At 53.4% G+C, this 12,470-nt stretch overlaps 1 protein-coding gene across 5 annotated transcripts in view; it reads left to right on the forward strand.

Annotated features, from left to right (window-relative positions):
* Window positions 1–1,525: 1,525 nt before the first annotated feature.
* Window positions 1,526–12,470, forward strand: part of Nfatc1 (nuclear factor of activated T cells 1) — a 113,484-nt gene continuing 102,539 nt past the window's right edge. For 2 of the 5 annotated variants that reach the window (XM_023700051.1, XM_023700053.1), the window contains exon 1: window positions 1,526–1,970. In XM_023700051.1, the coding sequence (XP_023555819.1) occupies window positions 1,844–1,970 (127 nt within the window). In that variant the 5' untranslated portion in view covers window positions 1,526–1,843. Of the gene's footprint in view, window positions 1,971–5,771; window positions 5,905–12,470 lie in introns of those variants that run through there. The other 3 variants (XM_023700054.1, XM_004640203.2, XM_004640204.2) reach the window with 3 other exon arrangements.

Below are 12,470 nucleotides of genomic sequence, written 5' to 3' on the forward strand. Positions count from 1 at the left end.
GTGGGGTGCAAGCCGCCGGACCCTGCCCCCCCAGAGGCGGTCTCGCTCTGTCTTGTGTCCCGGGCGTAGATGTCCTTGCGAGGTTCCCTCCGTCTCGACGTCCCCACTGGGTCCCTCGCTGGGTCCCCAGCTGCTGAACGCCCGCGACCTCTCTAGTTAGTAATTTAGCGGGGGTGCGGACCTTCCTCCCGGGGGCTGGTATCCCAGCGCACTGGCGGGTCCACAGGTGGCCACGCCCGGCCCCGCGTCCCTGGGCGCCGGTGCCCAGGGCCGGACGTGCAGTGCAAGGACGAGTTCTGCAGAGTCGGACCCGCGGAAAGGGCCCGCTAGCTGAGACTAGATTAGACAGATTTTCTCTGCGCATCCTTCTGTTTTGTAACGTCGAATCAAGTTGGCCAGCGCCACTAACTGGTTGGATCAAACATTCACTCAATCGCCCCCATCCCGTTCACCTAGTCCCTTGGAGGCGCCCACCGGCACGGCAATAAGTCACTCGTATCCCGATACTTTCTGGCCCCGCGGCACACACCCTTTATGCTCTTGGGTTTATTTTAAATCACATAGGCTGTCGTGAGTAGATTTATGATTCCTATACGCCAGACACTGTAATCACCCCAACACCCAACCCTTCCTCTCATCCAAAACCAACTAGAAAATATGGTCCATTTTGGCAGCTGAACAGGACAGGGAGATGGCGAGAAGATTTTAAAGAGGAAAGTGTAAAGCAATCGCGATTCGAGGCGGCGACCGAAAAAGGCCGGACACTAATCCTGCCCGTTTTCGGAAACTCCAGGGTCGCCTACGGCGCTCCTTGTCCCAGGCGTGCGGACCGAGGAGGAGCCCACAGGTGGGTGCGCTCTCCTTGACCCCTAGCCCAACTCCTGCAACAAAGTTGGGTCGCGCCTATATTTTCAGAACAAAAATCGTGCTATCAGACCGACCCTGATGGCCAAACAATCTGTTAGTAATTTAGCGGGATGGGAATTTCCTTTCTCGGGCCTGCCAGTAGAAGCGCTTTTCCAAATTTCCATAGCGGGGGAAGCCTGCGATTTTACATAATGACTTCAGCATGCAGGCCTTTCTCAGTACCCCTCCGCCGCCGTCTACACCGCAGCCCCTCATTAAGGCAGAGCGTGGCTCTCTCTGGACTCCCGCGTAGACCCAGGCGTCGGGTCTGGCACGTTCGTCCTTCCTCCTGCGCGCGTCCCTTCCCTAGGGCTATTCCACCCTCCAGCCCGACGTCCCCACCCGCGCCTTCTAAGCTGGTTTCCCCCCTGGTGCACCCCTGCCCACCCTTTGTGCCCCTGCACCCTGTCTTGTGCGCCTCTGTCCGCCCCCAGGACCCGAGTCCCCCACTGGCACTGCGCGCGGCGGCCGCTGTACAGAGAGGGCGGCGCTGAGCGCCGCGTCCCCTGGGCCGAGCCGGCTCCGGCGGGCAGGGGCGTGATGTCACGGCAGGGAGGGGGCGCGGAGCGCTGGGCCGACAGGGAGGCGGGGGAGGTGTTTTCCAGCTTTAAAAAGGCAGGCGGCAGAGCGCGGCCCTGCGTCAGAGCGAGACTTAGAGGCTGCGAACTCGCCGGCGGGGTCGCCGCGCCGGATCCAAGCGGCCAGGCGCGGGCTCCCCGTGCGGCTCGCACTCTGGTCCCTCCGCGCGCGGGTCCTGGGCCGAAGCCGGCTCTGCCACGCGCTCACGCCCCCTGATGACATTTCTCTGTGGCGCTCTTCGCTGAACCCGGCCCGGCGCGTGTCCGCTGGGCAAAGGTCCGGGTCCCAGAGCCTAACCCGGGCGCCCCGCTGCCTGTGGCCGCTCCTCCTCCCGCTGCGAACTGCCGCCGTCGCGTGGATGCCAAGTACCAGCTTTCCAGTCCCTTCCAAGTTTCCACTCGGCCCTCCGGCTGCAGTCTGCGGGAGCGGAGAAACTTTGGGGCCCACGCCGCCAACCAGCGGCACCATGAAGGCGGCAGAGGAAGGTAAGCCCGCGTCCCACCCAGTGCCTCGGGGCCCCCGGACCGTAGCGCCTGCTGCCTGTGCCCCGCTCCTCCAGTAGAAGAGCTCCGGAGCCAAGCCGACCCGGCTGGGGTCTGCGCGCCCAAGAGGGCGCGGGCGGACGGATCCGCGCAGATTGGGTACGGTGTCCCCCTGGTGTTTCCCCAGCGCAGCCCTGATTTCCAGCTCTGGCTCTTGCCAATAGGTGTCTCCTCTTCTCTAACGCAGAGTGCGCGAACTCGGCCTTGGCCAGGGCAGCCTCGTCACAATCTGACTGTGGAAATTGAGTACAAAAGCAAGCAATTTAGGGATGGGGCGAGGTAGGGTCCTCAGACCCCAAAAGAACCTTTGGTATAAGTGAGGTTTCTTTGGGGATGAGGATGCCCCTCGAGGGACGCAAGGCCCCCCTTTTGGGTAAAGAATAACTCCTCGATGTGAAATTTGGGGATACCTGTGCCTCTCCTTGAGCACCAAGCAGGGCCACCTGCTGCCAGATGGTAGAGGACTCTCGGCCACTAGTGCTGTCACACTTGTGAGCAAACGCGGGTAGAAGTACAGGACCCCTACTCAACCCATCCTCTTTTTTTAGAGGAGAGAATCCAGCGTAAAAAAATGCCTCTGGAAAGGTTGGAAGGGACTGCCAAGGTTCAAGCTGCTGCTTTGTGGTAAAGAAGAGGCATGTGTCTGCCCTGAGCCTGCAATGGCCAGCCCCCAGGACTTGCTCCAGGCCCCCTTGCAAGTCTGCCTCCTGAAGTCCCATTAAAAGACTCGTCACAATAACAAAAACCATCCCTAAGAGCCTACAGGTGTCTTTGACCACGACCTGGGGAAGAGATGATTGGCTTTCTCTTGGGATTAAGATGGCCAATGAAAGAAGAAAATTGGGAGACACCTCTCCAAATTCCTTGTCAGCTGTGAAGTGGATTATTTAAAAGTATTGAAAGCCAGTAAGCCTGCCAATGCTATTAGTGCCCTCAGTTTTAAGTCAGCCATCCTTCTGACAAACACTTGAAGGGTAATTCTAGTTTCCTGCGCAATACTAATCAATGTGCCCTTGCTCTGGAACTGCAGTTCCTATGGACCAGTAGCATTGGAGAGCTTGCATCTCTAACAAAGATGAGCTGGAGCTAGTAAACTCAGCACCCGACAATCAGCGTTTTCAGAGTTTAGATGTCCCATGTAGAAAGTGTTCTGTGAACTCTGAATGAAAGGAGGTAGATGTGGCTTATGCTTTTTACCATTTCATCCCAACTTCAGAAAATGTGTAAATGTCAAAACACCAGGCAATGTTTTAATGTCTACACAATGAGCTCTTGCTTGAGAAAAGTTTTAACAATATTTTGGTATGGTTTGGGCTTTGAATCCTTGGATCCTTATATTTGTTGATACTTTAGAAAAGGCAAGTCTAAGTTTAGTTTTCTTTACTTGGGGTGTCAGTGTTCCATTCTGTAATAAGAAATATTTTTTTCTCTTTATGAGAGAAAAAAACATTGATGGGTAATGGTTATTTTTTCATGTTTCCTACTTGGGAAAAAAGTTGGAAAATGCCCCGGCTAAAAGGCCATAGAATAGGGACAGTAATATTCTTCAACTAAATAATATTGGTGTATTTTATAGGGCCTACAAAATTGGGCAAACCAGGAAATGGAGCCCATCTTGTACACAGCAGGCCATCACACAGCAGGAAGAGTACGGCAGGTCTGGGTCTGCCATTGGTGAAGGCTACTGGGAAAACAGCCTGTGTCCCTCCGGAGCAGGAGCAGGAGCAGAGCAGGAGCGGGCCGTGGCTGGTGTGTCAGCTGCCCTTGGAGGGCCTGCGCGATTACCACAGCGCCCAGTTTAATGAGCATCTGGTGGAGGCTCATGAGGCGAGGCCCGCCATTTCTGAAGGCCTGGCGCTGTTCTCCCCTGGAGCACACCCAGCAATGTAGGCCTGTAGGTAGCCACCCAGTCAAAGCTGCTCCACAGAATGCCCCACGGGCTCTTCAGGGCTGAACAAAGCACACCCTGTTCTCTGCCACTTAGCTTCTTGGCATTGTTTCCTAATCCAGATTAGAAAATGCCACAGTGCCTGCACCCTGCTTTATCACACCCAGCAATGGAGCTCTGTATCCCATTAACATCCTGCAGCCTCTGGAGGAACTAGTCCAAGCTAAACACTTCCATCAAGACTGGAGCTCCTGCTGAACTGGCAAATGGGAGTCCAGACTAATAGCTTCAGTGGGACTGGAAGGAGCCCAAAGGGCGCCTGTACCCGCAGCTGGCTGTTTTATTGCCTAGGTGGGCGACAGGGATGTGCAAGAAGCCAGCCCTGCCTCCAAGAGCTCAGAGGCCTAAGGCTTCCCTCCTGTGAGCTGGCACTTGGGAGGCCTGTGCACCCTGAATGGTGCAAGCAACAGTTGTGCAGAAAGCTTTGGTCTGAACAGATGACAGGTCTGTTGTGTGTAATTTTTTGGTGTTGTTGAAAGTGTGGCTGAAATTAAAGAGAACAAAAGGAGAAAATGGTGAGGCTTCTCCACAGAAAACAGAACTTTTATTTGCTCGAAGGTCAGCAGAAAAGCAAACTAAAACAAAACAACCCTCCAACAAGCATCTGAAAGTAAGAACTATTATTAGAAACTAAATCAGGCCAAACTGAACCATAGTTTATCACGAGAGAAAACCAGCCATTGGAAAAGGTTCCTGGGAGGAGGTGTTGAGTCCACGTGAGATCCAGGTTACTCCTCTGGAAAAAGCCATCCCCTAGGGCTGCAGGGCCCCAGGGCAGAGGGAAGAGGCCAGGCATTAGCAGTGGTGGCAAACGTGGACACTGACCTCCATCCTCCCATTCCTTCCTGACTCCCTCCCACAGCTCAGGCTCAGCCTCCTCTCTCACCCAGGCCACCAATTTCCTGGTATTCCAGATGCTGGTTTTACACAGTGCCAAGACACTGAGGAAAGTTAGAACAAAAAGCTGGGAGAAACAGGAAAAGGATGGACCGGGCTCCAGTGTGCAGCCTTTCCTATTGACTGTGCTGTGTGTACTAGTGGTTGTGTGGAGTCAGGGGAGCCCAGGCCTCCGCCTTTGAGCTTATAATTACCCCACAACATGGCAAGATCCTATGGACACACGACCGTGTGGTATTTTAGGAGATGGGATCTAATGAGGCCGGTATTGCAGCAAAGCCGGCTGCCACTAGACAGACACTGGCGGTAAAGGAAAGGGGCATCCTTGAGTCACTGGATGGGTTGCACCCCTCAGGCTGCACTGCAAAGGGCAAAGCACTGGAGATCCCACGGAAGCTCTCCCACGTCCCTGGCACTTTGGTTAATTCTTCCAGCAAGAGGTGGAAAAGGCCAGTTCCCGAATGCAGGCTCGACTGGGGCTCAGGCCTGGGGCCCTGCGGGAGGAGGGCAGGCTGGGTCGGCCAGAGGAAGCCCAGAGCACTAAGCGGCGCAGTTGGAGGCCCTCGCGCTCCTCCTTTTAAACTTTTGGCGCGTCCAGCAGCCTAAGTCTTCATCCCGCGGAGGACCAGCGGCCCTCAGTGCCGGCGCGCCCGGCTCCCACGAATCCCCAGCCCGGCCCTGCAGCCCGCACTCGCGGCACCCCAGCCGGGAGGGGACCACGGGGCGGCGCCAGGGCTGCGCTCGCTCGGGCTCGCGCGCAGAGTTTATTTAAAACTCGGAAGCCTGTGGCCGCGAGCCGCTTGTTTATGTAAACCCGGAAACACCCGGGGGGGACGGGGCGGGACTGCGCGGGAGGCGGGAGGGACAGGGGAGGGGACAGGACGCGGGGGGCGGGGGCGAGTCACGCCGAGGAGGACGCGCCGCACCCGGGCGCACAGCCGGACCCCGACATGACAGGGCTGGAGCAGGACCCCGAGTTCGACTTCGATTTCCTCTTTGAGTTCAACCAGAGCGGCGAGGCAGCCGCCGCAGGTGGGTCCGGGCGGGACGGGGGCGGTGCCGCGTCCTCCCCACCGCGCCGGGACCCGGGCGTCTCCCTCCTGCTCTGCGCCGGCGGGGCAACTTGTACAGCCTGCGAGCCGCGGCCGCAGGGAACACCTGTGGCCGAGGGCAGGTGCCGTGCGCGCCCAAGGGCGCTGCCTGGAGTCCCAGAGCGAAGCATCGGGTGCGAAGGAAACGGGGAGGAGGCCTCCTCCGGTCCGGTTGGCCTTTTCCGAGGGGACAGTGGCCGGAGCTCAGAACTTGGACCTTGTCGTCCGGGAACAGATGGTCCACGTCGCTGCCAGAGGGCAGTGGGAAGCCGCTTTCCCTGAGCCAGCCGGCAGGCCGCTGGCTCCCTGGCCTGGGGGCCAGAGTTGGGGGAAGGTTGGCCTGGCACTGCCTGCCAGGGAGTCGCAGCGTGTTGGGTGGCTGTGTGTGTGTGTTTGTGTGTGTGTGTGTGTGTGTGTGTGTGTGTGTGGTTGTTGTTTCTTACCTGCTTTTTCACTCTATCTTCTCCTCTGTCAGAAATAAAGATTCCGCTTATTAAACGACCTGTGACCCCCTATCCCCAAGTTGACATTAGGATGATGAGAGCGGAGGATGACAAACCCCTGTAATCTATAGAGCACAGCCCAGCAGTCCAGGTCCTGCCCACCAGCCTTCTGGCTGCCCAGTCCGCACAGCCCATGGGCCCTCCGGGCTCTGCACAGGGAATCTGTCTGACTCCTGTGCAGATGAAGTGATGGAATTGGGACAGGCACTTTGGCCAGGAGAGACCATGTGTCTCTGAAAAGATGGTATCATATTTTCCATAGCACTCACTACCCTATTTTAAAAAAATCCGTCTCTTTTATGTCTGAAAGAAAGTGTTCCAACCAGGCCCCTCTGCCTACTGTTATTAGCCACCTTCTTTGAATGCCTTCCCTGGCCAGTTCTTTTCTGTGGCTGTGGGATCTGTGGGAACCAAGGCAGGTGAGAGTGGGTGAGAAGCAGTTGCTGAGGATAGATTTGAGGTAGGAGGTGGAGATCTGGGCCCCTGCAGCCCTTTTTGCTTTCCATCCAGAACTTTGCTGCTTGCAGCAGACCTTCCCAGAGCTCTTTCCAGTCCTCTCATTCTTGAGCTCAGTGGGCTTTACCCAAGAACTTTCAGCCTGTCTTTAGATCATTCAGCAGCTATCGCTAAGCTTTGTAGTATGGAAATATTGGCTCCACTTTTGTCCTCTCCTCATAATGTCAGCCGTGGTCTCAGACAACCTCATCCACTTTACCTTTAATGTCTTTAGGGGTGAGCTGAGGCTCCCTGTGTCTACTGAAGCTGTTCATGTACAGGTTAGGGTCTCACTGATCCTTCTGACCCCTTCAGTTTTACACAACTGGTCACAAGCTCAGCAAAAGGAGTGGAGAGCAGGACCCAGGGCCTGTGGGGTTTGTTGGAAGATGTGGGGCTGCAGGCCACTTTCAGATTGTGCAGCTGGCTTCTTATGCTCTCCTGGCTGTTGAGGGAAGCAAGTCTGGTATTCACCCCATGGAGTGGTGGCTCTGGGGGCCTGTGGGGCCAGGTGTGCTGCAGGATAGATCCTGGTGGATGTCAGTGCTGAGCCACCTCCATGGGTATAGTATGAGTGACTAGACCCAGGATGGCACCCACCTTTGTCTTCTTGAGATTTCTTAGGACATGATGCTAATGGTTAGGCTCAGGTAGGCTCACCTGGGAAGAAACACTGGAAAGCAGTCTGGGTGGGTGCCCCATTGCAGATGCAACATGCTGTGCTGAGTGCTTACTCACGAGCTCAGGACTCCCACTCCATCCCAGCCCCATGCCAGGCATGTGCTCCAAAGTACTCCTGATGCTTTCGATCTACACATGAACAGAAGTCAATTCACTTAGATCAGGAAGATCCTGGCCCAACTTGCTTGGGTCCATCAGAATTTGGCCTCTCTGGGCATTCTTCAAAGCTAGACAGAGCCCTGCATGGTGGTGCACACCTGTGAACCCAGCTCCTTCAGAAGCTGAGGCAGAACAATTGGAGGGCAAGTTTGAGGCAGCCTGGACAGCTTAGTAAGATCCTGCCTCAAAATAAATAAAAAGGGCTGGGGAGTGTTTTTCAGTGATAGAGCACTTGCACCAGGCCCTAGATTCAATCTCTTTTTACCAAGCAAAAAGGAGCTAAAGTTAGACTGAGTCTCTCAAGGTTGCCCTTGAAGCATGCTTGGTCAGTATGTATGTTCCTGCTCCTGAGAGAAGCCTCCAGGGTGTGGCACCTGGTCCGGTGGCTCCAGCTTAGGCCGTTACAGAAACCAGAGAGACCTCTGAATAGGGAGGCCAGGGCTGGGAAGAGCAAGCACCTTTTCCTTTTTTAGTGTCAGAGAGAAGTTTCTGGAAGACACTACAGTAACTGTCTGTCTGTCTATGACTATAATAATAGCTAGTATACATCTCCTGCTGCCTACTACATCCTGCACTGAGGATGAAACCCAGGCCTCACCCTCAGGTACATCTCTAGCCATTTTGGTTTGCCTATTTATTTGTTTATCTTACTTTGAGACAGAGCCTCACTAAATTGCCCAGGCTGGCTTGGAACTCAAGCCTTCTGCTTCAGTCTCCTGAGTAACTAGCACAGGCTTGTGCCACCACACCTGGCAGTCCGTCTCTCTTTTTTTGTGAAAGATACCCAAGCTTTATTTCTTTTAAGAACTATTATAATCATCATATTACATTTTGATTAATTATTCAGTTATGTTAACTTATTTACATTACATTGTTATTATATTAAAATCTCCACCCTCCCTAATGGGAGATTTTCACATTATTTCTAGACTGAGCCTGGATATAAATGAGTTAATGAATAATTGTGAGATCAGTTATGAAGCAGGGCAGCATTGAATTATATAGATTACAGTGACTGAACACAAACCTCACATTGTCGGAAAGGTTTTGGCCAGCCCTGAGGATTGGAGGCAACCCGGGTCTACTCTACAAGTGTGGGTCAGGAGTCCTATGAATTGGGCTGGGCCACAGGTCTCAGATCCCTGCGAGACTCTTCAAAGAGAAAGACTTTGTCTCATTTTCAAAATACTCAGCAGGTGCAAGTCATAGACAGTATGTATGTACATAGACCCATGTATTAGGAGAATAAAGAGAATTATTAATATATTGTGGGATAGGAATAACATTTGCTCCCAGTGCCTGGCATCTTTCTGTTTCTACCCACTTAGCTAGGCTGCAGGTCCCTTCCTGGGCAGAAGGCAGGGCTATGGGCTCTCTTCTGGGGCTCAGGAAATAGCTGCTTTGCTCGCCAGCTGGGAGGTGGGTGTGCCACTTCCCGCCCCAGGGCTCCTGTTTTCTAAGTTATTTTGGCTGTCCTAGACATGGCACTGTCCCTGTGGCAACTTGGGAGGAAACTGGCCAAGGCCTCTGGGTGTTGTAGGGAGCCCTGGTTCTCTACAGCGATAGCTTACCCCGCTTTGGGTTCTGCCTGTGGCATCGAACTCTGTGTGTGTGGAAAATGGACATAGCAGGGCTGGAGATTTGAAGAATTCTTATTCTCAAGTCTGTTTTCATTGAATACAGTAGTTTCTCTTCCCCAGGAAGTTGTGGGGGACCCTTCAACAGGTCGGCCCCTGCAGCAGGAAGCTATGGGGAGAAGGGGAACTCACCCTCCGGCCTGGCTAAGGTTCAGCTCTGAAGGGAAAGCATTCCAGTTCCTCCTGCAGCAGGTTTTCTGCCTTCAAGGGCCCCAGATGTCTTGTTTTCAGAGGGAGACCACAGCTAGTATGGAACAACTTAGATGTGTTTTAATTCCTTGAAAACAGAAGATGTGAAAGTGGTGCTTTAAAATAATGTTTGCATGATGCAGGGGAATGTTCTGGTAGGTCTTTGAACCAAGCACCCTCCAACAACAACAGGCTGTAACGAGTTTATTTGTGGAGCTCTGGGTGCTGTTTGTTTGCTGCTGTAGCTGTAGCAAGCCCAGCTTTCTGCCACTGTAAATCTCCCTGCAGCAATTGGTGTGGGGTAGCACCTCAGAACCTGTTGCTGTCTGTCATGCTGCAGGCCTGACCCTGTCCCTGAGCTGCCCTGTTAGGTGCTGCCCTCCAGTAGGTAGTATGCTAAGTAAACAGCTCCCAACAGCAAAGTCTCAGCAGTCCTTGGGTAGTTCTGTCTCATTTTATTCCAACCATGTGAACTTGGACCAGAGGCCTCTCCTGCCAAATGTGCAGGAAGTGCAGGGTGGCCCGCAGCCTGAGGACAGGGCCTGGCTGCACACTCCTTCCAGCGCTCTTTCTAGCTGCATGTGCTGTGGCACCATTTCAACAAAGGCTAAAGAAAATATTTCTTAAAATGAAAAATAAAAGCTGTTCATGATGGGCAGGCATTCTGAGCTTGTGAATGATGAGCAAGCTGATGGAGGCCAAGGTGGTGATTCTTGGTAGAAGAATATGGCATGGTTGACCGTCGCGTCCTTGCCCTGCAGTGAGTGAGTTCTCTGAGCAAGTGCACCTGTGCACTGTATTTCAGCCCAACCAAGGGCAGTACCTCTGAGTGCAGCGGGGGTCCTGCGTTATGGGCCGCCTGCACGCACCTGCAGTGGCTCCTAATGGGGAGCACACAGACTAATTTTGGTTTGTGGTTGTTCAGCAACAGTGGTATTGAATGACTCTGACATAAGTTATGTCAGGATGAGATGATGATGAGATGAATTCTTTTTGCTTTTAATAAAAGCTTTATGTTTTTTTCTTTTCCCAGAGCCTGCATTTTTCACCCTCCAAAAAGATCCTGGTTCTGCCCTTACATTGAAATACTACTTGGTTTAATAAAGGCCGCTCTTGGGATGTCCTCAGGCACGTGGGCTGTATTCTGCACTTCCTATTCCTGTGGCTGGGCCCAGTGTAAGAATGTCCCTCTTCCGCATTTTCCTGGCCAGCATAGGTTTTCCCACAGAAAACTCATTCTTCCCACTGCCCCAAAGCAGACGGAGCCCATCAGACCACCCCCTCTGCCTCCTTCCCCACCCTTTCCTCTGGCACCTTCCATGATCAACCTCCATCCCTGCAGTCCTGCCCTGGGCGCTGTCACCTTGAAGGCCCGTGGCACAGTGCTGAGTCCTGTGGGCAGATAGGGAGCTCAGGATTTGCTCTGCTGATGTTGGGAATGTTTTGAGAAGCTTTCCAAATTACTCTCCCACCAACAGAGGTAGCTCAGCTAGGGGACAGTAGCTGCTGAAGGGAACAGTGTTGTTCTTAGAAGACAAGAAGTAGAGGAACCTGTGGGTCCACTAGAGTTGAGTTTTTGCTAAGGTCCAGCTGCTGGAGGCAGTGCAAGGAAGGGTGGTTGCCAGCTCAGGGGCTTGGTGAAGAATGCTCGTGGCTACTGTAATGTTGTAGTACTTCCCATCAGGCTAATGCCTGATGCTTTCTAGTTTTCTGGAGCTTGAATGTTAGATTGTTTGCATGCTTCAGACAGAGCAGAGGGCTCTAGACACATCTTGCTACCATCCTAGCTTGAAATCTGAGCTCATGTGCACCCTTCTGGGATAGAAGGGGCCTGTATGGCCATTTTCACCCGGGGTCAGATGTGACCCCAGATGTGACACCTTGAGGATAGCATATGTAGAGATGGACATGGTGCTCTCCATATATGTGGCACATATCCCAGCTACTTGCCGGAGAGGCCTGTTCCTCAGACCCTACTGCATATGGTCCCCAGTGTGCAAAAGCAGAGACCACAGACAGTAGCTTGTCACTACTCATAGGGTAAAATGTGCGGGTGAGCACTCAGGTTGGGGGAGGGCAGGAGTTAGTCTATGGGGGCCTGAGAATTCTGAGAGATCAGAAAAGGCCTGGTAGAGATGTGGGCACAGCAATATCGGATGCTAGACAAATCTAAAGAGGCACATGTTGCAAGAGATGCAGTATCATCAGGGAGACCCACAAGCTGAAATTCTGTGTACAGTGGTGAAACGCTGGAATGAGGGAAGCAAGTATTTATCTTATAATTAACTTTGGAGTACACCAACTATGATAAAGTTAGTCATTGAAGTCTAATTATTAAAGTCCTAATCTATAAATTTATGGCTTCACTCTGCCATTGTCATATTCCACTTAACCATCACTCGATGCCTGACTTCTTGCCTGAAGAAGGGTCATCCTGTGTTCATTCATGGGTTGGCTTTCGGGTGGCGGTGCACTTTGGGAAGTTCTAGGCCGGCAGTCAGGACCTCTGCCAAGCAGCGCCCAGGCTCTCTATGTGTGTTTGCTTAGGGTTGTGGGGGTGGACACGGGGTCTCCTGGTCTCCACCATCTGAAGGCCAGGCCTGTCTGAACTTGTAGGAAGGCCTGGGGTGCAGCTGACTCACACTGGAACCTGGTGTTCAGAGTCAGTGCGGCAGCCTGGGCTTAGGGACTCTGCAAAGGTTGCTCTGGGTGGTCTCCGTGGGGCCCCACTAGCTAACTAGTGACTGTCTCCTTCCTCAGAGGCTTTTCTAGGAAGTGGCCTCCTGGATGATCTGTAAAATGATTTAAACCTAATTTTTGACATTAGATTCTGGCTTCCTGTC

The sequence above is a fragment of the Octodon degus genome, unplaced genomic scaffold (genome assembly GCF_000260255.1).
Source record: "Octodon degus isolate 3935 unplaced genomic scaffold, OctDeg1.0 scaffold00120, whole genome shotgun sequence".
Taxonomy (NCBI): Eukaryota; Metazoa; Chordata; class Mammalia; order Rodentia; family Octodontidae; genus Octodon; species Octodon degus.